The sequence below is a fragment of the Capricornis sumatraensis genome, chromosome 2, assembly GCF_032405125.1.
Source record: "Capricornis sumatraensis isolate serow.1 chromosome 2, serow.2, whole genome shotgun sequence".
NCBI classification, from domain to species: domain Eukaryota; kingdom Metazoa; phylum Chordata; class Mammalia; order Artiodactyla; family Bovidae; genus Capricornis; species Capricornis sumatraensis.
In genome coordinates, this window is record NC_091070.1 from 23,978,586 (window position 1) to 24,003,825 (window position 25,240).

At 35.6% G+C, this 25,240-nt stretch overlaps 1 protein-coding gene across 8 annotated transcripts in view; it reads right to left on the reverse strand.

Moving 5' to 3' along the window:
- The window catches only part of GPHN (gephyrin), a 546,364-nt gene that overhangs the window by 100,083 nt on the left and 421,041 nt on the right, over positions 1-25,240 (reverse strand). For all 8 annotated transcript variants that reach the window (XM_068965812.1, XM_068965810.1, XM_068965811.1 and 5 more), the window contains one exon: positions 10,355-10,492. In XM_068965812.1, coding sequence (XP_068821913.1) covers positions 10,355-10,492 — 138 coding nt within the window. The remainder of the gene's footprint in view (positions 1-10,354; positions 10,493-25,240) is intronic.

Sequence of the window (25,240 nt, forward strand, 5' to 3'; positions counted from 1 at the left end):
CTATGGATTCAATGCAATCTCTATCAAATTAACCAATGACATTTTTCACACAACTAGAACAAAAATTTTAAAATTTGTATGTAAACACAAAAGACTCTGAATAGCCAAAACAATCTTGAGAAAGAATGAAGCTAAAAGTTCAATCCACAATCCCTTACTTCAGACTATACTACAAACTGGCAATAATCAAAACAGTATGGTACTGGCACAAAAACAGACTTATAGACCAATGGAATAGGACAGAAAGCCCCCAAACCCATGTACTTATGGTCTATTAATCTACCACACAGTAGACAAGGATATATAATGGAGAAAAGACAGTCTCTTCAATAAGTGGTGTAGGGAAAACTAGACAGCCACATGTAAAATAATGAAATTAGAACATTCTCTAATACCATACACATATACAAAAATTGGAGAAGGAACTGGCAACCCACTCTAGTATTCTTGCCTGAAGAATCCCATGAACAGAGGAGCTTGGAGGATTACAGTCCATTGGGTCACAAAGAGTTAGACATGACTGAGTGACTAGCACACATATATAAAAATAAATTCAAAATAGATGAAAGACCTAAATATAAGACTGGATATCATAAAACTCCTAGAGGAAAACATAGACAGAACACTCTTTGTCATAAGTCACAATATTGGGGAGGGGGTCTGTCTTCTAGAGTAATGGAAATAAAAAGAAAAATAAACAAATGGGACCTAATTATATTTAAAGGCTTTTGCACAGCAAAGGTATATCATAAACAAAACAAAAAGTCACCTTATGGACTGGGAGGAAATGTTTGCAAACAATGCTACTGACAAGGGATTAGTTTCCAAAGCAAACAAACGGCTCATACAGCTTTAATACATATAAACTGAACAACTCAATTAAAAAGTGGGAAGAACACCTAAATACACATTTCTTCAAAGAAGACATACAAATGGCCAACAGGCACTTGAAATGATGCTCAGAATCACTAATTATTAGAGAAATGAATAGCAAAACTGCAATGAGGTATCACCTCACATCAGTCAGAATGGCCATCATTAAAAATCTACAAATAATAAATACTGTAAAGAATGTGGAGAGAAAGGAACCCTCCTAGGAAATGTAAATTGGTGTAGCCACTGTGGAGAACAGTACAGAGGTTCCTTAAAAAGCTAAAATAAGAGTTATCATATAATCCTGCAATTCCACTCCTGGGCATATATCCACATAAAACTACTTTGAAAAGACATGCACCCTAATGTTCATAGTCAAGACATGGAAGCAATCTAAATGCTCATCCATAGATAAATGGATAAAGAAATAGTGTGTGTGTGTGTGTGTGTGTGCGTGTATGTGTGTGTGTGTGTGTGTGTGTGTGTGTGTGTATATATATATATATAAAGTGGAACAGTATGTACCTGTGTGTGTATATATATATATATACATATATATGTATATATATATAAATATATATATATAAATATATATAAAAAGTGGAACAGTACTCAGCCTTAAAAAAGAATGAGATGATGCCATTTGCATCATTTGCAACATGAATGGACCTAGAGATTATCACCTTAAGTGAAGTGCATCATTCAGAGAAAGAGATATATCTCTGAGATATATAACATCACTTATAAAGATATTGCTCTAAAATGATACAAATGAACTTATTTACAAAACAGAAATAAACTCAAAGACATAGAAAACAAATATATGATTACCTAAGAGGATAGCCGGTCCGGGGAGAGATAAATTAGGAGTTTGGGATTAATATATATACACTACTATATATAAAATAGGTAATCAACAAAGAGTTACTATATAGCTCAGAAAATGCTACTCAATATCTTGTAATAAGCTAGAATGGAAAAGAATCTGAAGAAGAACACGCACACATATATCTGAATATATATGTATACATATAAAGAATCACTGTGCTGTGCACTTGAGACTAACAGAACATTGCATATTAACTAAAAGTAAAAAAATTTTAAAACTCGGAAAGGATTTGAATAGATATTTCCCCAAAGATGATGTATGAACTGCTAATATGCATATGAAAAGATGCTCAACACCACTAATTATCAGAAAAATGCAAATCAAAACTATAATGAGATATCACCTCACACCCATTAATTGGTTACTATCAAAAAATCAAGTGCTGATGAGAATGTAGAAAAACTGGAATTCTAACATAGTCTTGGTAGGACTGTAGAATAGTGCAACCAGTATGGAAAAGAGAAAAAATTTCCTCAGAAAATTAAAAATAGAAGTACCATATAATCCATCAATCTCACTTCTGAGTATATATCCAAAAGAACTGAAAGCAGGGTCTTGAAGAGATATGTGCACATCCATGTTCACAGTAGTGCTATTCGTAATAGTCAAGAATGGAAGTGTTCCAAATGTCCATCAACAGATGAATGGATTAACAAATGTGGTGTATATATCTAAATACTATCACATGGCACAACATGGACAGACCTTGAGGACACTAAGCTAAGTGAAATAAGCCAGCCATAAGAAGAAGATAAATACTGCTGACTCAACTTATATACCATATCTAAAGTAGTCAAATTCTTAGAAATAGAAAGTAAAATGGTGGTTACCAGGGGCTGGGATGAGGAGGAAAAAGGGAATTGTTTAATGGGTAAAGAGTTTCAGATATCCTGTATGAGAAAATTTTGGAGATATGTTTCACAACAATGTGAAGGTACTTAGTGCCACTTAACTGCAACGATAATCTGTTAATTAACTTAGTGATGTTAAGATGATAAATTTTGTTTTTTACTACAATAATTTTTAAAGAAGGAATGAGATACGGATACATGTTACAACATGCATAAACTTTGAAAATATTATGCTAGGTAGAAAACACCAGTAATAAAAGACCACATTTTATACAATCCCATTATGTGAAATGTTCAGAATAGGTACACCTATAGCGATAGAAGTAGTTTAGTGGTTGCTTAAGACTGGATAGTGGACTACGGGGATAGGAGGAGGATGATAGCTAAAGACGGTGGAGATTCTTTTTGAAGTGATAATATGTTCTAAAACTGACGTGGTGATGGCTATACATATCTGTAAATAAACTAAAAACCTTTGAACTATATAATTTGTGGGTGAATTATATGGTATATGAATTGTATTTCAATAAAGCTGTTATTTTTTAAAGGGCAAGAATAAGAGATTTTTAAAAGAAGAATATTTCTCTCATTTTAACATATATAATTATATTAGAAGAGTCAAGAAAAGTCATATTTAAAGTACACATATACCATCTGGTCTTTACAAATCTTTGAAATATCTTGGAAAGAAAAATTAAATATTTCCTCTGAAAAGAAAGAACAGCTTCATGCTTAAGGTTATCAGCATAAATCTAATAACAGAAAATCGGCCAATTTTTATTTTGTACTCATACTAAATATAAGGAATTCTATCTTTAAGGTAAATTAGATCTCTATTAGATTAGTTCTGCTTTTGGAGTTGATATCAAGTTAACTTACCAGTAGCATTTAAGTCTCTTTAAAGAGAAAAACATGTATTACCCCAAGTTTCTTTTTTCCCGAAAGGCCTGAGGCAAGGGAAAGGATTTGACGAGAAATATGCTGTTGATTGGAAAATGGTAAGGGCTTCCAGTTAGCAGCAAATATAAGAGAACTGAAGGATAAATGTAAATACACACCAGCAAGTATATCAATATATATCAGGAGGATTCACAGATCAGGCAATGACTAGCTCTTCCAAGCAGTCAATATTAGATTTCATTCAATGTCTCACCAGATGATCGATTTGGGAACTTACAGAGTATGTAGTAGTGCTGCAAAATACTTTATTACTTGGAGGAGGTGTCTCTTGCTTACATTTAAATACTGTCATGGATCTTAAACCATCTCTTCTCTTTGCCCATAGGTGGAGCCGAAGTACTACTGTTGAATAAACATTGGGCGTGTGGTTTCAGAAAAGCAGCAGGCAGCAGTAGACTAGGTATTAATCATATGACTGGTTAGGCACTCAGGAAGACCCCTTGTGTGGCGGGGAGTTATTTTTACAGTTACACAGTTGAGTAAAATTAACTCACTTAGAAAAAATAATCAGACCTATAACGCTGGCTAAATCATCCCTATGTCACAACCAGGTAGACTAATCTTCCTATTTCATACCTTCTTCTATGAATATTATTATATATTTTCACATACATATTTTTCTCTTTTATAAAGTATTATAAATATATCTCATTTTAGGTCAGAAACAGGGAGAAGTACATCTGTTGTGGTCACTATTCTCAGAAGGATACTTCACTGCCTTAAACTGAGTTCAGTAAAACTTAAAGATTCCATCTCTAGAACTGCTTAAGTCTTTTGTGGAAATACAAAGAACTCAGGTCAGAAATGCCAAAGTCTTTGGTTATAAAGTCTTAAAAAAAAAAAAACAAACCCTAGAGCTTGTAAAATACTGCTCCTAAGAAAGCAGAAGCCTTTTTATTCAAACCTTAGTTTTTTTCACGGTTAACTGAAAGACATTGGGGATAACAGGGAATTCTAGAATATTTTAATCTGCTTTACAGCAGCTAGTACTGCACCAAGTATGAATTTATAATGTATTCACATCATGTATTTTATAAGCAAAGATGAATCATAAATGGTAGTGTGACAAATATTATCTCCATTGGTATTTCTCTTATAAGAAACCAAAGGAAGGTATGTTTAATTAGTAGAGCACTTGTTCCTTAAAGATCTTGCTTGCAGATAGGAGTTAAAAATGGTAGATATAATAAAGGACAGCTCAGAGACAGAAGAAAATTCACCTGTAGTCAAAATACATTAAAATAAACAGTAAACTTTGCATATACATGCACTTCTAGGTTCTTATTTTAGAAGGATAATTTTCATGCTGATTTGAGACATACTCTGCTGTAATTAAAAATTATAAGACGCTTAACTCCTTGGAAGAAAAGTTATGACCAACCTAGACAGCATATTAAAAAGCAGAGACATTACTTTGCCAACAAAGGTCTGTCTAGTCAAGGCTATGGTTTTTCCAGTAGTCATGTATGGATGTGAGAGTTGGATTATAAAGAGAGCTGAGCACCAAAGAATTGATGCTTTTGAAGTGTGGTGTTGGAGAAGACTCTTGAGAGTCCATTGGACTGCAAGGAGATCCAACCAGTCCATTCTGAAGGAGATCAGTCCTGAATATTCCCTGAAGGACTGATGTTGAAGCGGAAACTCCAATACTTTGGCCATCTGATGCTAAGAACTGACTCATTTGAAAAGAACCTGATGCTGGGAAAGATCGAAGGCAGGAGGAGAAGGGGACGACAGAGGATGAGATGGTTGGGTGGCATCATCGACTCAATGGACATGAGTTTGAGTAAACTCTGGGAGTTGGTGATAGACAGGGAGGCGTGGCAAGCTGCAGTCCATGGGGTCACAAAGAGCTGGACATGACTGAGTGAACTGAACTGAACTGAACTGCTGTAATGGAATGAACAGAGGACTAGGGGTAAAGAATCTTAGGTACTAGCTGTTTTTAATCATAGCAAATTTTCTAAGAACATTATTACCCTCTTTGGTCCTAAGTTTCTTTGCCTTTAAAGTAAGAAAGACTACTTGATCTCCAAATCACTTTCTTTTTGTAAAATTACAAGTATTTCATACATTATACTGTTAACATTCCTTCACAGATTTACCCTATGTATATGACCTTGAGAGCATCACTTCCAAGCACTTCTGTATACATGATTTATTCTTAGTTTTCTGGGATTCTTGCTGAACCTTCACAGGGATATAATAAGTAATTTTAGAGATCTCACAGTGGCAAATGGCCTCAAAGATTCATTGATTCTGGATCTCTCTTAGGAAATGTGCACATCTCTCTACAGGCTTCTGTAACTGTAGGTGTCAGTGTATTTGCAGAGGCAAAATATTTGGAATCCCCATCTGCATACTTTTCCTATTTAGTGATTGATAGATGAAATTGGATAGTTAGAGGTGCATTCAGCTGAAATCAGAATGAACTAAGAAGGTTTGTTCATTAAAATGCAAACATCCCTGGAAAAGATAACAGCTACAGTGAGAATGAGTTTCTAATCTTTTTCCGGGGAGAAATCTCTTATCTTCAGTAAGAGAATTATAGGCCATATCTGACTCAAAATTCAATTTATAGTGATTCACATTTAGATCACTCAACTTTTTATACCCATGTTGTTTATTAGAGCATTTATAACAGAGGATGATCAAATATGCCAGTCATTTCTATTATAAAACACATGAACAAAGTGCTATGCGGACGTGGAGGAAGAAAACTTAACTCAGCTGGTGAAACGGAGGAGTGGACATCAGGAATGCCTTCATGGAGGAGAGCTTCTTAAAGTTTACTCTTAAAAAACATGTACTGGGAAAATGGGGAGAAGTCGGCCAAAGGGTACAAACTTTCAATTATAAGATGAATAAGATCTGGGCATCTAACATAAAGCATGATGACTATAGTTAATAATGCTGCATTGTATACCTGAAATTTGCTCAAAGAGTAAATCTTAAGCATTCTTACCATACACACTCATACACAGTCAGTAACTATAAAGTGATGAATGTATTGATTAGCTTGACTGTGGTAATTATTTCACAACGTCTATGTATATTCCCTAAAGATATACACTTTTAACTTACTAATTATGCCTCAATAAAGTCAGACCAAAAAAAAAAGAGTACACAGTGACTGAGCAGAGAAATAGGATAAAATTGTCCTAGAGACAATGGCTTAGAGATAAGAGCATAAGAGGTAAGGAACAGCATGGCAAGTTTAGGGGAAAGCAAGTTCTGATGAGAAGGAACTGAAAAAGTAGGAAGAAATTAGATTACAAAGGGCCTTATATGACATATCAAGGAGTTCTGAATTTAATCTGGAGTTGTGCGGAATACTACTGAAGAACTATATGCAGGAATGTTAGTTAATATCAAACTCGCAATTTGAACAGATTACTTTGGAATCAAATTGGAAAATGGATGGGAAGATGCTAATTGGGGAAGTGAAGGCTGTTACAGTAATCCGGGAAGATAAGACTTAAATTAAAACGAGAGAAGTGGGAATGGCAAATAAAGGGTAGATTCAAGAGGATGTAGAGGAAATGAGTACTGTAGCGGTAAAGAAAATAAGTTTATCTTCTTGGATAGACATTTCTCCAAAGAAGACATACAGATGGCTAACAAATACATGAAAAGATGCTCAACATCACTCATTATCAGAGAAACACAAATCAAAACCACAATGAGGTACCATTTAACACCAGTCAGAATGGCTGCGATCCAAAAGTCTACAAGTAATAAATGCTGGAGAGGATGTGGAGAAAAGGGAACCCTCTTACACTGTTGGTGGGAATGCAAACTAGTACAGCCACTATGGAGAACAGTGTGGAGAGTCCTTAAAAAACTGGAAATACAACTGCCTTATGACCCAGCAATCCCACTGCTGGGCATATACACCGAGGACACCAGAACTGAAAGAGACACGTGTACCCCAATGTTCATCGCAGCACTGTTTATAATAGCCAGGACATGGAAGCAACCTAGATGTCCATCAGTGGATGAACAGATAAGAAAGCTGTTGTACATATACACAATGGAGTATTACTCAGCCATTAAAAAGAATACATTTGAATCAGTTCTAATGAGGTGGATGAAACTGGAGCCTATTATACAGAGTGAAGTAAGCCAGAAAGAAAAACACCAATACAGTATACTAACACATATATATGGAATTTAGAAAGATGGTAACGATAACCCTGTATGCGAGACAGCAAAAGAGACACAATGTATAGAACAGACTTTTGGACACTGTGGGAGAGGGAGAGGGTGGGATGATATGGGAGAATGGCATTGAAACATGTATGATATCATGTAAGAAATGAATCGCCAGTCTAGGTTCAATGCAGGATATAGGATGCTTGGGGCTGGTGCACTGGGATGACCGAGAGGGATGGTATGGGAGGGAGGTGGGAGGGGGGTTCAGGATTGAGAACTTATGTACACCCATGGCAGATTCATGTTGATGTATGGCAAAACCAATATAGTATTGCAAAGTAAAATAAAGTAAAAGAAAAAGAAAACAAGTTTAGTAACAATGATGTTAAATTTAGTAGCAGCAGGTATACATCTATTGTATGAGTTTGGAACTCAGGCAAGGTCTGGGTAAAGATATAGATTCAGCAATCACTTAATAGGTGGTATTTGAAACAACTGGTATATGTGAGGTTATCTGAAATAATGTGTAAGATTTGAAAAGGGCCAGAGACAAGCTGAAAAGAAAGTTCATATTCAAGGAATTGACAAAGGAAGGCAAGCTTACGAAAAAACCAGTACAGGAAACAAGTGCCACATTGTTTATCTGTCTCTCTCCTGTACTACACAGTGAGAACCATAGGGTGGGGTTTTATTTTATTCATCTTTGCATACCTGGACTTAACACAGGGCCTGGTATTTAGTAGATTTTTAATAGATACTTGTTGAATAAATTATATTTCTATATATGGTATTGTTTTCTATACACCTAACTAAAGTGCCTAGGAGGATTAATTATAATGCTCTTTTGCATTAAAATCCAAGTGTGATCCAGCTCAAAGGTTGAATGCAAGCCTAACTATTATTTCTCATCATCATGGGTGGAAACACTTGACAAGAGTTAACCATGCATGAAGAGTTTGCTCACTTATGAGTGACAACTGATTTGATGAACAAATGAAGGAGAAACAAACATATGACAGGAAAAGAGAATCCATCTGACAGTATTTTTTTTCCCCTAGAGGAGAAATAGAAACAGCCATTTCCAGTTCTGTTTTTTTTCCTTAAAAGTCCTGGAATTTCTGTCTAAATGTGACCTGGCATCACAGTGAGATTCTTTTAAGGACTGATGATAAGAGAAACTACCCTGATATAACAAGAGGCCAGGTATGGTTAACTTATTTTTATACAATGTAAAGCACTGTTAAATTTTTTCCAACTTAATTTTACTTTCATATTTTCTGAAATGTCTTAGTACTGACTGACATAAAAATATCTAAGTATCTGCATATAATAACAGAAGGAAACCATTTCATTAAAATTGATTTCTGAAATCATACAGTTAATTTCTAATTCCCCATTTTAGTTTTACTATCTTTATTTCCTTTAATAAGGAATAGAACAGAAACAAAAGAATAGGTTTAAACCTAACGACATACATGTCTAAGAGGATGTAAGTTAAAGAAGTAGGACAGGTGTAAATTAAAGCAATTTTTGCCTAAGTAGGGCCAGAGACCAAAGAGCTAGCATTTGGCATTTAATATTTCACTAGCTTTAGGCCTTTTAACATAACTTTATCTACTATTACTTTCTATATTTTAATATTGGCAGAAGAGCATTATCATGTAGAAAGAGAAGAACGTTGAGCTTTTTTCTTTTTTCTCTTTTGGCTGTGCCACACACCTTGCAAGATCTTAGCTGCCTGACAGGCACTGAAGCTGGGTCACCTGAGTGAAAGTGCTGAGTACTAGCCACTGAACTGCCAGGGAATTCCCAAGAATGTTAAGTCTTGAGTCTCAATTCCATTCCTTTTCTGCTGTTTTGAGTTTTCTTGTAGAAAAATTAAGAGTGCTTGTATAGATGTTCTCTGAAATTTGACTATTTTACGATCTATGAATAAAGTCATTTATTTGTAAAATCAGTACTTCTGCATTGTTTTTATTTGCACAACAAAAACAATTTAGAAACTACATTTTATTCAGACTGCACCTGAACTGGATTTTTAGAAGGGGAAGTAGCTGGTTAAAAACTGGAAACACTGGGGAATACTACCTTTCCATTATCTTTCCACAAGCTGGTCTCAATGTGCTACTAAACTAAGAGCAGAAAATGAGAGGATAGATGAAGCAGAAAAACTGAGATCAGACTGGCTGCTCAGTGATCCACAGATAAATTAATTAATGTAGTATTTACACTTAAAAACATGATTTTCACAAATGAAAATAATTACCAGACACATTAGTTATCTCTCACTTCTATCAGATAGGACATAAGGCAGACCACAGTCAACTATTCTCCTCATTCAGTGCTGACAGCCTTCTCTTGAGAATATTGATATTTTGATGAATAGGAGAAACACAGTTGAATTTTTCCTTTTTTTTTAATGTAGAGGAAGATTTAAGAGTATTTTACTCTGTATACTGTTAGACTGATCTTAGAGTTGAGTAGAAATAAGAAGTGAAAAGAAAGATGGTAATACTGTGATAAATGGTTAATACCATTTCTTTTTCAGGAAAATTGTGTATTAGTGTTAGAGTAATCTTGTTTGGAAAAGAATGAAAATAAAAAGCAATGGGCAAATATACAGTACCTCGGTAGTTGATGATTTCTGTCCCAAGCACCGGAGTCATCTCCAGGACTGTGATAAAGGCTTTGTCCATAGACGTTAGAGGAAAAGGAGACATACGGTGTCTTCTAGCCACCTTGGTGATATCGACAGCACTGTGACCTAAACAGGAAGATAAGTAACTAAGAATATGATGCTGAAACCTGATTAAAAAGTGGGAATGGCTTATAAACAACAGTAATTCTCAGTCTTCATTTCATCTGTCTAGAAATGAAGATTACAGGGGGAAAGTTTTTCTACTGCTCCCCAAATATAGCCTGCTTTGGCAGAACATTAAATTGTTAATAATTTTATATCATGTAGCAAAAGCTGGTGAAGTTTAATGATGATACTGGCTAATTCTTTCTCAGTCAGTGCTTACTATGTGTCATGGCACTATTCTAATTAAGCTTCACAACAACCTAAAGGGAGGTATCATTATTATCCTTATTTACAGATGAAGAAAATGAGGTTTACATATCTTGGCCTAAATCGCAAAGACAGAAAACAAAGAGCTAGGATTCAAACCTAGGTAACCATGCTTTAGAGTCCATGCCCTTAGTTAGTATACTGAACTTTTACTAGTCAATAAGCCAGTTAGTGAAAAGAAATATACAAGCTTAAACTTATTTAGAATTTCGTAGGAAATTCTCTTTCTTCTAAAAAAAGTCGTAGAAAAATATCAGTTATGTACTCCCAATGTAACCCTATCTAGTGTCACGGCATTCATATTAGCCATACACTAAAACTTCCAATTTTATATCTTCAATCCCAACCTCTACCTTCACCTCTAGGTTTATATGTCATCCAAACAGTTGGTGGATAAGAGTATATATCTACAAATGTATAAATCATTAAACATGCACTTGAGCGTGCAACAGGCAACTCAAACCTAGCATGTTCAAAATCAAACTTTTGATTCCCCATCCTCCTAACCTACCTACACGATATCTTATTCTTTTGCAATTCCCATCTCAGTAAATAGAAACTCCATTCATTAAGTTATTAATCCAAAAGCTTGGTGACATCACTGATTTTTCTATTATTATCAGAGCCATATCTAAACTACAATTAAAATGTCTCTAAATCCCATCATTACTCACCATCTCCATAATTACTACAATAGTTGGAACCATCATTTATTTCCCGGGAAACTGAAGAGGGTCCTAACTGGTCTCCCTGCTTCTATCCTTGTCCCATTATAATTTATTCTCCACACAGCAGTTACAATAGTCCTTTTAAACTGTAAGGTGAATTGTATTCATCTCTGCTCACAAATCTCCAATGACTTTCCAATTCACTCAGAGTAAAGTCTTTGCTATGGTCTACAAAGCCCAACATATTGTCTACACTGTTCTATCATTTCACTGTTGTTCAATGTGCTGTGGGCATACTGATTCCTCGCCTGAGAAAGCCAAATATGTTTCTCTTCAGGGTCTGCATACTCGCCGTTTCCTCTACTTGGACATTCTTCCCCAGATATTATGGTTCCATTCATCCCTCATTTCTTTCAGGTCTTTGCTAAAATATCACTTCATCAGAGGCCTTTGCTAGACATCCTATAAAGAATATTACCTACTATCATCACTCTTTATTCTCCTTACTGATTTTATTTTTCTTTGTGGAAAAAAACATATACACACATGTATGGATATTCATATCTATATACTTATATATTTATAATTTTCTAATGTAAGCTTCATGACAGCAGCAACTTTGTCTTTTTTAGTCAGTGTTGTTATCCTCAATACCTGGAACAGTACCTGGTACATACTAGACAATAGTTCTTAAATTAATGAATGTATCATTTAATGACAGAAAGGGACTTCTTAGAGTACAATGTCTTCATGTATATGTATACCTGGCCTTTTCTTTGAAATCTTAAAAGTCTATAGCTCAAAGGGTTAACATAAAAGGAGTAACTGCAAACACTGTTGCTTGGCTATCCTAACTAATATCCATAATTCACTTCTTCTGCAGCTGCCTTTCACCTAAGACTGGCCATATAATATGTTTATAGCCACCTAAGTTCTCACCAGCAAGATGTAGGAAGTAGTCCCTGGGGGCAGGCTTCCTACTACAAATAAAAAGATAAAGAGGTAAAACATTAAGAGGAGAACATGACTAGCTTCTGGGAGGTGCTATAGTCATTTTCAACTATTAGACTAGAAACCCATAGAGTAAGTATGAGAAACAAGGAAAGGAAAAGAGCCAGAATCCCTGATGACAGTGTTGAGCTACTGTACAAACCCTGGACTGCGTGCCTCCAGACTTTTGATATGTGGGACAAATAAGCTCCTATTTCTTAAGGGGGCAACAGAGGATGAGACAGTTGGATGGCATCACAGACTTAATGGACTTGAGTTTGAGTAAATTCTGGGACATAGTGAAGGAGAGGGAAGGCTGGCATGCTTCAGTTCATGGGGTCACAAACAGTCGGAAACGACTGAGTGACTGAACAACAATGACTGTATATATCGCTCAGAAGTCTGTAAGTTCCTGGTCATTGTAATTTATTTAATTTAGTCCTGCCATCCCACCTCCAGAGGCTACTTCAGACATATTCATTGAACTCACAGGTACTGTCCCATACTTTTCATTCTAAGACAAATGACATTGTCATAAGTAGTCCAAGAAAAGACATACAGTAGACTTATTTTTATCCATGGGCAATCATGAAATTACAAATTTTTTTTAACTTTAAGGACCTTAGAGATTATTTAGTGCTAAATATGAAAAAAATTTCTACTTCAAGGTGAATACTTAGAGAAGGATTTTGTGTGATTAGTCATTTACCTATAATTGAACTGTAAATTTATTCACAACTTTCACTGAAGTCCTTGTTTTGTCATTAAATATCATCAATACATATTGTCACAACCAATATAATTAAAAAGCATGATAGATGCGTCTGCATTTTATTCAGATTTATAGATCTCAGATCTGGTCTTTTCTAAGATATTCTTTACTCTCTTTATGGTGAAAATTATATATAATCTTATAAAAGCTTTTTTTTTTTAAGTTTGGTTTCTGAGGGAAAAATTACACTTTTTAACTGTACAGAGGTTATTTGTTGAATGTGGTTTGTAATGGAATTTTTGTTATTAGAAACCAAGTTTGATTATCAGTGATACACACATCCATTCAACAAATATTTACTGAGTGTATTTTATGAGACAGGCACAGTTATGTACTCAGTCTACACAGACTAAGATACAACCTGCAATGAAGAACGTTTCAGTTCAACAGAAAGGTAAGGTATGTAAGTAAATAAAAAATAAAGGCAGGAGGATATCAAACCACCTCATTGTTCTCTAGAGGTTGTTTTTTTTTTTTTAATTAAAAACTGCATGCCAATTTCCATCAACCTGGAAAAATATTTCCTGTCTTTATAGTAATTTTGTACTTGCTTTATTTTTCTATGGCATGTACCATTTTCCACCTTATGGTATAGACATTTAAGTATTTGCCCTATTTCCGTTAGCTTATCACAAACTCTTTGAAGGCAGAACCTGTCTCATTAATCTGTGCATCTTTTGCCACTTTTAGAGTTATGCTTTCCTTAGTAGATATTGAATAAATACTTGAGGTATGAATGAATGGGGCTTCCCTAGTGGCTCAGTAAAGAATCTGCCTGCAGTGCACAAGACCCAGGTTCGATCCCTGGGTTGGGAAGATCCCCTGGAGAAGGGAATGGTTACCCACTCCAGTATTCTTGCTTAGGTAATTCCATGGACAGAGGAGCCTGGTGGGCTACAGTCCTTGGGGCTGCAAAGAGTTGGATATGACTGAGCATCTAACATTTTTCATGAATGAATAACACATCCTCAAACGAAGTCTAAAGTTGGGAAAGGAGAAACAAAGTGTTGCTTCCTTTTCTGCCCTGTGCTTCTCTAAGACCTTCTGTATTTGTCAATTCTCTTCCACAAAGTGATTGTCACTAGATACATAATCCAAACTTTGATGCTAATGAGTTAACACTCACCCCTCACTAAACTGCGTGTCACCAGAGCAGACTTCTGGATAAAAAAAACTGGAAAAAAAGTCTCAAAGGAGAAGTACTTTAATTCTCTGGCACATCAGCAAGTGTGTGCTTGTGTTCTCAGCAAGTGTTTACTGAGCAACTTCTATGTGCCAAGAGGCTTCTTCCCACTCAAGACCCACCCAAGATCGCACAGTGGAAATAATCAGCTACTTCACCAGTAAAGAAGGGTTAACTTGGTTGTATAAATATGAGAAAAGTAGTATTTGTGGCTTACTGTCTAGATACAAAAAATAAAATTAATGAAGTAAGTAATAGTTGTGCTTTCAAAAACTGAAGTGTGGTTAATTTACAATGTTTTGTTAGTTTCAAGTATACAAAGAATATATATATATGTGTGTGTGTGTGTATATATATATATATATATGTTCTTTTTAAGATTCTTTCCCATTATAGGTTATTATAAGATATTGAGTATAGCTCCCTGTGTTATACAGCAGATCCTTGTAAAAACTACCTATTTTATATATAGTAGTGTGTATGAACTGAGTGTGTATATGTTAGTCCCAAACTTCCAATTTAGTTCCGCCTCAACTATTCCTTTTGGTAACTATAAATTCGTTTTCTATGACTGTGAATCTATTTCTGTTTTGTAAATAAGTTCATTTGTATTAATATTTATACAAAGTTCATTTGTATTAGATTCCAGAAATAAGTGATATCATATGATATTTGTTTTTTCTGGATTACTTCACTTAGTATAATCATCTTTAGGTCAATCCATGTTGCTGAAAATGGGATTTCATTCTTTTTTATGGCTGAGTAGTATTTGATTGCTATATATATGTATATATATATACACACATACACACACAACATCTTTATCCATTTCTCTGCAGATGGACATTTAGATTGCTTTCATGTCTTGGCTATTGTAAATAGTGCTGCAGTGAACATTGTGATGCATGTATCTTTTTGAATTAAGAGTTTTGTCCAGCTATATGCCCAGCAGTGAGAATGCAGGATCATATGGTAACTTTTATTTTTAGTTTTTAAAGTAACTTCCATACTGTTCTCCACAGCGGTTGCACCATTTACATTCCTATGAACAGTGTAGGGGGGTTCCTTTTTCACCCTCTCCAGCGTTATTTGTAAACGTTTTGATAATGGCCATTCTGACTGGTGTGAGGTGAGACTTCATTGTAGTTTTGATTTGAATTTCTCTAAATAGCTGCTCTTTTTGCGTAAACGGAATTACTAAATAACATTAACATACTTAGTTTTGTTGTATCCCTCTCCACATGCAGGAAGTCTATGTGTTATATAAGATTCCATTTAGCAAAAAACTGTAGCTAAAATAAGTTTAAAAAAAAACTATCGATCTAGGTGATTCAGTATTCTCATTTTCAGATCGAAAGTGGACAAACCATGCTCGAGGGTCAGCCCCAGGGACACACACACAGAGGAACTGGCAGCTGCAGGTAAAGGCTGAGGAAGCACAGCACCACCAGTTAGCTCAGGGGCTCATATGAAGGCCTCTCATGGGCTGGCATGGGAAAGCTCATTTATTAGAAGGCATACATTTCCAAAATAAAGCTGGTAAGCAAATACTTGTTTCTTTTTTTTGGTTTCCATTAAAAAACATAATTTCAACTATTTTCTGATGTTGATATCAGTGATTTATAAGAAGCTTTAAATAGAAAGCTTCACAAAATTTAAGAATATTTATCTCTGACTTTTCTTATTTCACAAGTTATAACCGCAAAGCACTTCTACCTGTCCAGGACTACTGCAGAACTCAGTCAGACAGGAAAAAGCATCAAGAAATATTCTACTCCAAACCTTATCCCTCTTCTTGATTTTGAGCTCAAATAGAAATCTGATAGAAGAGAAAAAATTTGGGAAAAACAGTATGCACTTTTGTCTCTGTCTCTTACACCAGATGAGTTAATACAGCCTAGCAGGCAGTTTTCATTGAGTGGTCCATAAAATCCATTTACCTAGAAGTAGGAAATGAAGAAAGAACAATTGTTAAAGAGTAAGAAGGTTATAACAAAAGAAAGTCTGGGTTTTGGACAGTGAGTGAGCTCAATTCAGTTCAGTTGCTCAGTCATGTCTGACTCTCTGTGACAGAGAAGGTATCCAAAATTTGGATAGAACTTTTCCTACAAAACAAAAGCAATTTCACAGCCATAAATATATTCTGATGGCTACCTTATAAATGAACACTAATACTCACAAAGAAAATGTAAAGGTACTAGGCTCCAATCAATTTATGTAAACTATAAAATGAAACAAAACTAACAAATGTGAAAATGTGTCCTGAGAAGATTATACCATTCACAGAAATATTTATTTAAGCTTATTCAAATAAATATTTATTTAAACTTATAATAGTAAAATTTTCTGGTGATGTATCGTAATGAGGCAGACTAGCTACTCTGACAAAAAATAAACTGCGAGGTAGTTTAGGATATGGGATCCTTATATGGGAGTAGGGGTGGTGGTGGGGAAAGGAAGCCTAGACATCTTCCCTACTCGTAAATGTCCGAACTAAGCAAAGAGTAACAGGCTGAATTTTTATAACACCTACATTGATGGCATTCTTATATAAGGGGTTTAATTTTCTGAAGTAGATTTGCGGGATTAAAGCAATTCTAAATTAGCACAGATTGATGATCTAGAGGTTTCTCTAATAAGCTTAGGCTTCCATTAGTAAAATTTAACTTGTCTCATTTGTATTTTTCTCATGTATAGGTTCAGAATTGGGGATGATTATATGTGAGTTCAGAATCTGCAGATAAAGTACTTAAAATATTACTGAGATTTTTCTATCTGGCATGCAGCATTTATAATCACTAAAAAGACAATATATGATGTTCACTCAGGATCGCCATCATCGAAGACATGTTTAAACACTAATGGCAATGTCTATGTTGTACAAGGCCTTTAAAGGGACAAAAAAGTACAAACGGATTTCTTTCTATTGAGTAAACTAAGGTCTTTGTTATACAGCAGTAACATTTTTCTTATGGCATAGACATATTAAATGAAACTGTTTACACCAGTGGAATGACTTTTTCCCATTTCAAATGCATCCTTTTTAATCTGCCAATTCTTAATATACAATGTTTCACCTTGGCTTGAAAATCCATTTTTAAAATTAGAAGTAAGTGAAGAGAAGATGCTTTTAGGTGACAGAACAGAATATAATAGAAACAAGATGTTCATGTAAGTTCTTCTTGATTAAATTCAAAACCTCAAGAGGAAACTTTATTCTTCAGAACAATCAGTAAAAGAGTTCCCAAACTACCCAAAGTATAAATCATTATTCATTCTTTAGATACAGAAAATCTCAAGGGAGAGACCTGGTCTGCCCTATTAATATTACTGCCTCTGTTTCCCATAGTATCTGCAGCTTCAGTTTCTTGTATTTCTATTTCCTGGTTCTTTCTGAACACAAACCACCTAAGATAATGAATAACTTTCCTAGGAAGCTTAAAAAGCAAAGATGATAGTAATTTTTTCAGGTTAAATAACTAGGGCATTTGGTTATTCAAATAATGCGTGGCTCAGATATACAAAAAGCATTTAGTCTTTTATATAAATCTCAAGAGGAATCAGGTCCAAAGCTCTAGGGAAACACTGGCAATGACAGTGTTTGCAGGCTCAGGTCTACAGGGAACTGTGTATATATGAAAATAAATTTCTTATATTGCTTTCAGTTTAATACTCTTTCTACTTGTTTATTCAAGATAATGAGCCTCAGAATATTGGGTTGACCAAAAAGTTCGTTCTTTTCTGACTGCTGTTATGAAAACCCAATGGAAATTTTTAGCCAACCCAATATTTCTGATGAAACCTAAAAATTATGAGGGAAAGGATTATGTTAATTTGTATAAGAAATATTAAAATAAAGTACCCCTGGAATTTATGGGCCTCAAGATACAAAACAAGGCATTGTTGTCACAAATGTTTACTCTAAAATTTTTATCGATGATTCACTATCATCGCCAGGATAAAATTCTAATTCTTTAGAATAGTATACAAAACCTTTCTTGCTTCCTTTTCAGTCATCACACATTACTCCATCCTTCAGAAAATTAATAATATTGTATATATTGGAATACACTGCACTATTTCATATTTTCCTGCTCTTGTATGTTTTCTCTGCACAAAGTAAGTTTTCTCTCATCTTTTTGTTTTCGTGGGACATTCTTCTTCTTTCACAACTTTCTTTGGTAAGCAAATATTCAAATAGTAATGAGAACAATATATCAAAGGATCTTAGAGTCAATATGAAAAGGTTCCCATTAGTCAAACCTGGGACAACTTAAGCATCAAAATAAATTAGGATAGTAACAGATAATCTATTTAATAAAACGATCCATAAAAAATTAAAATTCATGAGTATATAATAGTATAAGGTAATGATTAAATAAAAGTCTTCATTACAGCAGAATGACAACTGATAAACGAAGAGAAAGAATTAGAAAGTCACCACTTGGCAACTATCATAGTAGTAATTGGCTCAATAGTAATAACTGGTTTGGGCTTCCTTGGTGGCCCAGATGGTAAAGAATCCGCCTCCAATGTGGGAGACCTGGGTTCAATCCCTGGGTTAGGAAGATCCCCTGGAGGAGGGCATGGCAGCCCACTCTAGTGTTCTTGCCTGGAGAATCCCCATGGACAGAGCAGCCTGGCAGGCCATAGTCCATGGGGTTGCAAAGAATCGGACACAACTGAGCGACACAGCACAGTACGATAATTGGTTCATAGTAATAACTGGTGTAAAAACCATCAACGGATACTAAGACTAGAAGATGAAAATCTCAAGAAAAATAATATATTTATATAGTCTCAACATATCTCCCCAAAAGATTCTTATTAATCACAATAGTGATTTTATAGTGGCGAAATCTGGCAGATATTACCTTAACCAAATGATCAAAGTTAAAATCACCAGTAATGACCTCATGAAATTTCTAAGGATGTACTAAGAAGGACATGAAGTCACATATGAGGTATTACTGTCAGAGATGCATAACCTGAATCAAACTATCAGGAAACATCAGAAAAGTCTAAATTTGGGGAACATGCTACAAAATAACTCTCCCACACTCTAAAAATGTCAAGGTCATGAAAGACAAAGAAAAACTGAGGAACTGTTCCAGATAGAATAGCCTAAAGACACATGATAGCTAAAAGTAATGCATGATTCTGGACTGGATCCCAGATCAGAAGAAGAGAATTTTTTTTTCCCTTTGGATACAAAGAACATTATTAGAAAAACTGGCAAAGTGTAATTTGAATAAGATTACATAATAGTATTATGGCAAGGTTCATTTCCTGATTTTGATAATTATACTGTGCTTAAGAATATTATTTTTTTTTAAATTTTCTTCAGTTTTTAAAAAAGGACATATACATTTGAAGCATTAAGGGGCCTCATGTCTGCAATTTACTCATAAGCAGTTTAAGAAAATATGTATATTAATATGTAGAGAGAAATGGCAAAGTAAATGTGGCAAAATGGTTAACACTTGTGGGAAACTGGGTGAAAGAAATAGGAATTGTTTGTACTATTTCTTGCAGATTTTTTAAAGCTTGAAATTATATTAAAATTTAAAAAATTAAAGAAGTTTTTGAATGGTCCGTCTTTTATGGAGCAATGCATGACCATTCCATTTCTTCCTGCACTGAGGCACTCTAAATACTTTATCTCAGAATTTCACTGCATATTGTATTCATTACATATCTTACAGTAATTATATATTTTTATATACCTGTCTGCTTTCTTAATTAGATTATCAACTCTTTGAGAAAGGAAAAGATATTTTAAGTCAAGGCCCAATGATACTGTGCATATGTGGTCACACAGAAAATTCTGGTGAATGAGTTTCTAAATGTTTGATTTCAGTCAGTCTAGAATATATAGATTGCCAAAGAAGATGGGCTATAGAGATGTATACTACACACAATTTCAAACTCTATTCTGTTCATTAATTCAATGTTCTTCTTACAAGAATGACTTTTTTTAAAAATTTTAAATTTATTTATTTTAACTGGAGGCTAATTACAATATTGTATTGGTTTTGCCATATATCAACATGAATCCGCCACGGGTGCACACGTGTTCCCCATCCTAAACCCCCCTCCCAACTCCCATCCTGTACCATCCCTCTGGGTCATCCCAGTGACCAGCCCCAAGCATCCTGTATCCTGCATCGAACCTAGACTGGAGATTCGTTTCTTACATGATATTATACATGTTTCAATGCCATTCTCCCAAATCCTCCCACCTTCTCCCTCTCCCACAGAGTCCAAAAGTCTGTTCTATACATTGTGTCTCTTTTGCTGTCTCACATACAGGGTTATCATTACCATCTTTCTAAATTCCATATATATGTGTTAGTATACTGTATTGGTGTTTTTCTTTCTGGCTTACTTCACTCTGTATAAAAGGCTCCAGTTTCATCCACCTCATTAGAACTGATTCAAATGTATTCTTTTTAATGGCTGAGTAATACTCCATTGTGTATATGTACAACAGCTTTCTTATCCATTCATCTGCTGATGGACATCTAGGTTGCTTCCACGTCCTGGCTATTTTATTATAAACAGTGCTGCGATGAACACTGGGATACACGTGTCTCTTTCAGTTCTGGTTTCCTCGGTGTGTATGCCCAGCAGTGGGATTGCTGGGTCATAAGGCAGTTGTATTTCCAGTTTTTTAAGGACTCTCCACACTGTTCTCCATAGTGGCTGTACTAGTTTGCTTTCCCACCAACAGTGTAAGAGGGCTCCCTTTTCTCCACATCCTCTCCAGCATTTATTGCTTGTAGACTTTTGGATCGCAGCCATTCTGACTGGTGTGAAATGGTACCTCATTGTGGTTTTGATTTGTGTTTCTCTGATAATGAGTGATGCTGAGCATCTTTTCATGTGTTTGTTAGCCATCTGTATGGAGAATGACTCCTTTTTCAAAGACAGCTGTAAAGTAAACATTTGTTAGCAATGGAGTGAACACTGGGTTTTCCTCTCTTTACCTTTTTGTTAAAAAGTAGGGAGTTATTGTGGTAGGGAAAAGAAAAAGAATAATAAAAATAATATGGTAATTGTCACTTTTAGCTAAGGTCAAGTAATCAGGGAAATGGGAAAAAAGCTAATGCATGTACTACCAAGCTAGAAGATAAAATGAGAACACTGTAAACAACACTGTAAGTAAATCCTTATCAGTGATTTCTGAGATCAAGAGGGTTACCTATAGAAAAATTATAAGGCCAAAAGGAGGAAAAGTAATTCACTTCCCATGATCAGGTGTGAACTGTCTTAGCAACTGTCTTCCTTTGGCTTTTATTTTAAATTTGTCACATACAGGTAAGTTAAATATACAAAATTAAAAGCAAACTGGTGAAGAGCTGCCATAACAGGGTAGAGATGGAAGTGAAGAAAACACAGTATTAGCAGACATAGTGATTAAAGAGAGTAGCGAAAGTAACACTAGAAAAAGGATAAAATTATTTTGAAAGTGAAAGTGAAGTCGCTCAGTTGTGTCCGACTCTTTGCGACCCCATGGACTGTAGCCCACCAGGCTCCTCCATCTATGGGATTCTCCAGGCAAGAATACTGGAGTGGGTTGCCATAAAGAGCTTTAAATGTAGGAATCAAGTGTCAATATTCCTAACAAAGGAAGCAAAGTGTTTTGAGTTGAGGTGGCTTTACATGATCAACAGGAGGTCTTCATGACTGTCTTTATAGGTCTGGATTACACAACAAAGTTTCTTAAGGACTGAGGGTTCTTAAGGAAGGTCTCAATTCAAGATCCCTGGTTCCTGCTCTTACTAGTGGCACTAATGCTTTATATACATTAAGAATTGTGAGTTCTGGTTATAGCCATTATGGCAGCTTTCAGCTTTAGACACAATTTCCCCCTTTTCTGCCCCCAATCTTTCATCAGACCTTTTTATTTGCTTACACTATTGGTAATTACCTTTTGCTTGTTCAGGAACGTAAACCTCAGAGCTTGATTTATATTTCCGATGGTTCATCCCTGTCTTGCTCTATGATTTCTGGTTTGGTACACTTTGCATCTCTAAACACTAGCTTCCTTTGTGAGGTGGCTAGAAACCCCCTTTTAAACCTTGAGTAGTCAAAAAAGCTGGCCAAGAATTCTCTTATTTCCCAAAGAGCCTGTCAGGATAGTTTCAGATGTAGACACACACACACACACACACACACACACACACATGAACAAACACAAAGTCAGCTAGTCAGCTTCCATTTGGAATGTTTTCATTGTGTCAGTGTATTGAAATGCAAAGTTAAAATTTTGTTTTCTTCAGTACTGAAATGCAAAGTTAGCATTTTGTTTTCTTTATTAGGTCCTTGTTTTAAACATTCCCTAGACAAAGGTAGAGAAAAAGTAATTTTTCCTTAGAAATCAAAAGCTACTAAATCTTTAAAAAGTAGAATCTGACAAGTTCCTTTTAGAGTATTAACTAATTAGTCTCTATAATGGCCTGAGAAAAAGGACCAAGAGAAGTTAAAGTTATCTTTGCTATTACAGAAATTTTATCAGCTCATAAAAGTGTCATTTCTCTTAATCTTTCCTTTATGGTGCTGTTTCTCATATTATTAGGTATAAGCACAAAAGCTTCAACTTCCAGAATGCCTATCCTGTATGTTAATTTCAACGATAGACTAATCAAAAGTAAATTCTGGTTCATATCTTGTAAGAGGTTAACACTGTTAAACATGGTCTTTAGGCAAGTAGCAGATGCTAATTTGTATGGCTGAGAAAGGAAATCTTAGAAGAGGTAATCAGAGAATGAAGAAAATGTGAAGACTGAGTCAAGTGTCACTGGTGAAACAAATCTAGTTTTTACAGTATTTTGCACAATATGGAGATAGAAACTAAGCAGTTTACACTTATTGGGCACTTGATATGATCCAGGTCTTTCCATAGGCTTAAAAAGTATGGTTAATTCACCATTAATTCTGCTGATATGAATGCTGTAGATTTAAAAAGTATACCTCATAATATGATTATAGCTTAGAAATAAAGTACAATCCAATGTATAGGCTGAAATAAAATAATTATATATGTTAGTAGTAGTTATCTTTAAGTAACAGGATGAGCGGGGCTTTGCTGGTGGCTCAGCGGTAAAGAATCTACCTGCGATGCAAAGACACAGGACAGGCGGGTTTGATCCTGGGTCAGGAAGATCCCTTGGAGGAGGGCATGGCAACCTACTCCAGTATTCTTGCCTGGAGAATCGCACGGACAGAGAAGCCTGGCGGGGGGTGGGGGGGGTGGGGGGGGTGGGGGGGGTGTTACAGTTCATTGGGTCGCAAACAGCCGAACTCGCCTGAAGCGACTGAGCTATGCATGCATGCACAATAGGATGAGGGTGGATTTTTCCCTTCTTTTATTATTCAGATTCTTGACTGGTACGGCAACACTCAAAAAATTCAATAAATGCTATTTGTTTTGAAATAATTATTTTCTTAGTCAACTCTAGTCAATATCGTCCAAACTCAAGGTCCAAATTCTAGGGTTCTAGGAAAATTTCTCAATAGTATCTGATTTAATTGTGCTTTTAGCCATCAAAAACTTACTACTGTTCTAGGGACAAAGTTCGGAGAAGGAAATGGCAACCCACTCCAGTGTTCTTGGCCTGGAGAATCCCAGGGATGGGGGAGCCTGGTGGGCTGCGGTCTACTGGGTCGCACAGAGTCGGACACGACTGAAGCGACTTAGCAGCAGTAGCAGCAGCAGGGACAAAGTTCAGACTGTCCAGAGTAACGTGCTCAGTCTTTCTTGGTCTGTTCTTTCTATTCAACTTCATCTCTTTGTTCTTACATATACCCTTATTCTGCTGCTGCTTATCTTCAGAGTCTTACAAGATAAACCGTTATTTGCTAGTTGCACTGGAAGAAGGACAGTTGAGTCAGATGTGTGACAGAATCATGGTGTGTACTAGAAATTATTAAGCAATGGCACCCCACTCCAGTACTTTTGCCTGGAAAATCCCATGGACGAAGGAGCCTGGTAGGCGGCAGCACAACGGGACATGAAGAGTTGGACATGACTGAGGACTTCACTTTCAGTTTTTGCTTTCATGCATTGGATGAATCTATGCATGACAGATTATATCAACATATGGTATTGTAATTCATATGCTGCCCAAGTTATAAATTTGGAGTCATTCTTGACTTCCTTACCTTCCACACCCAGTTTCTAATCCTGTCAATTGTGATTACTTAATATGTCAAAAATCTTGCTTTATTTTTCTATTACTGTTTTGTCAACTTTCATTCAAGCTCTCATCAGATTCCTGGTTCTGCTCTCACCCTGACTCAATTCATTATCCACACAAGTAGTAGAGATTATTTCAAAAGCTCCAAACTTGATCTTGCTATTTCCATGTTTAAATTCCTTCATCGGCCTTCACAACAACGTCCAAACCCATTAGCATGGCAATTAAGTTCATCTGCAAAAAGAATATGGGCAATTGAAGGTCATGATCTGGTAACTTCTTCAAGACTCTTTCCCATCATTACCTTCTTCCTCCTCCTCCTCAGACTTTATCTCCTCCTCCATCTGCATGTCAAACTGCCTGGACAATAATAAGTTCTCCATAAATGTTAAATACCTGCATTATTATTATTTTTATAGAGTCATCACTTGAGATAAAAAGACGTAAATCCAGGAAGGGAGAGGCAACAGTTTGAACAAAGCAGCTGCGTTTGCTCCTCCTCATCACTCGCATCATTCCCTACTGTGCTCTGTGCCTCCAAGGGGCTAGTGTTGATGAAGAGGACCAAGGGTCTCTCTGTCCTTGAGGCTCCTGCTTGAGCTCAGCCAATGGAAGGTACTGGCAGGA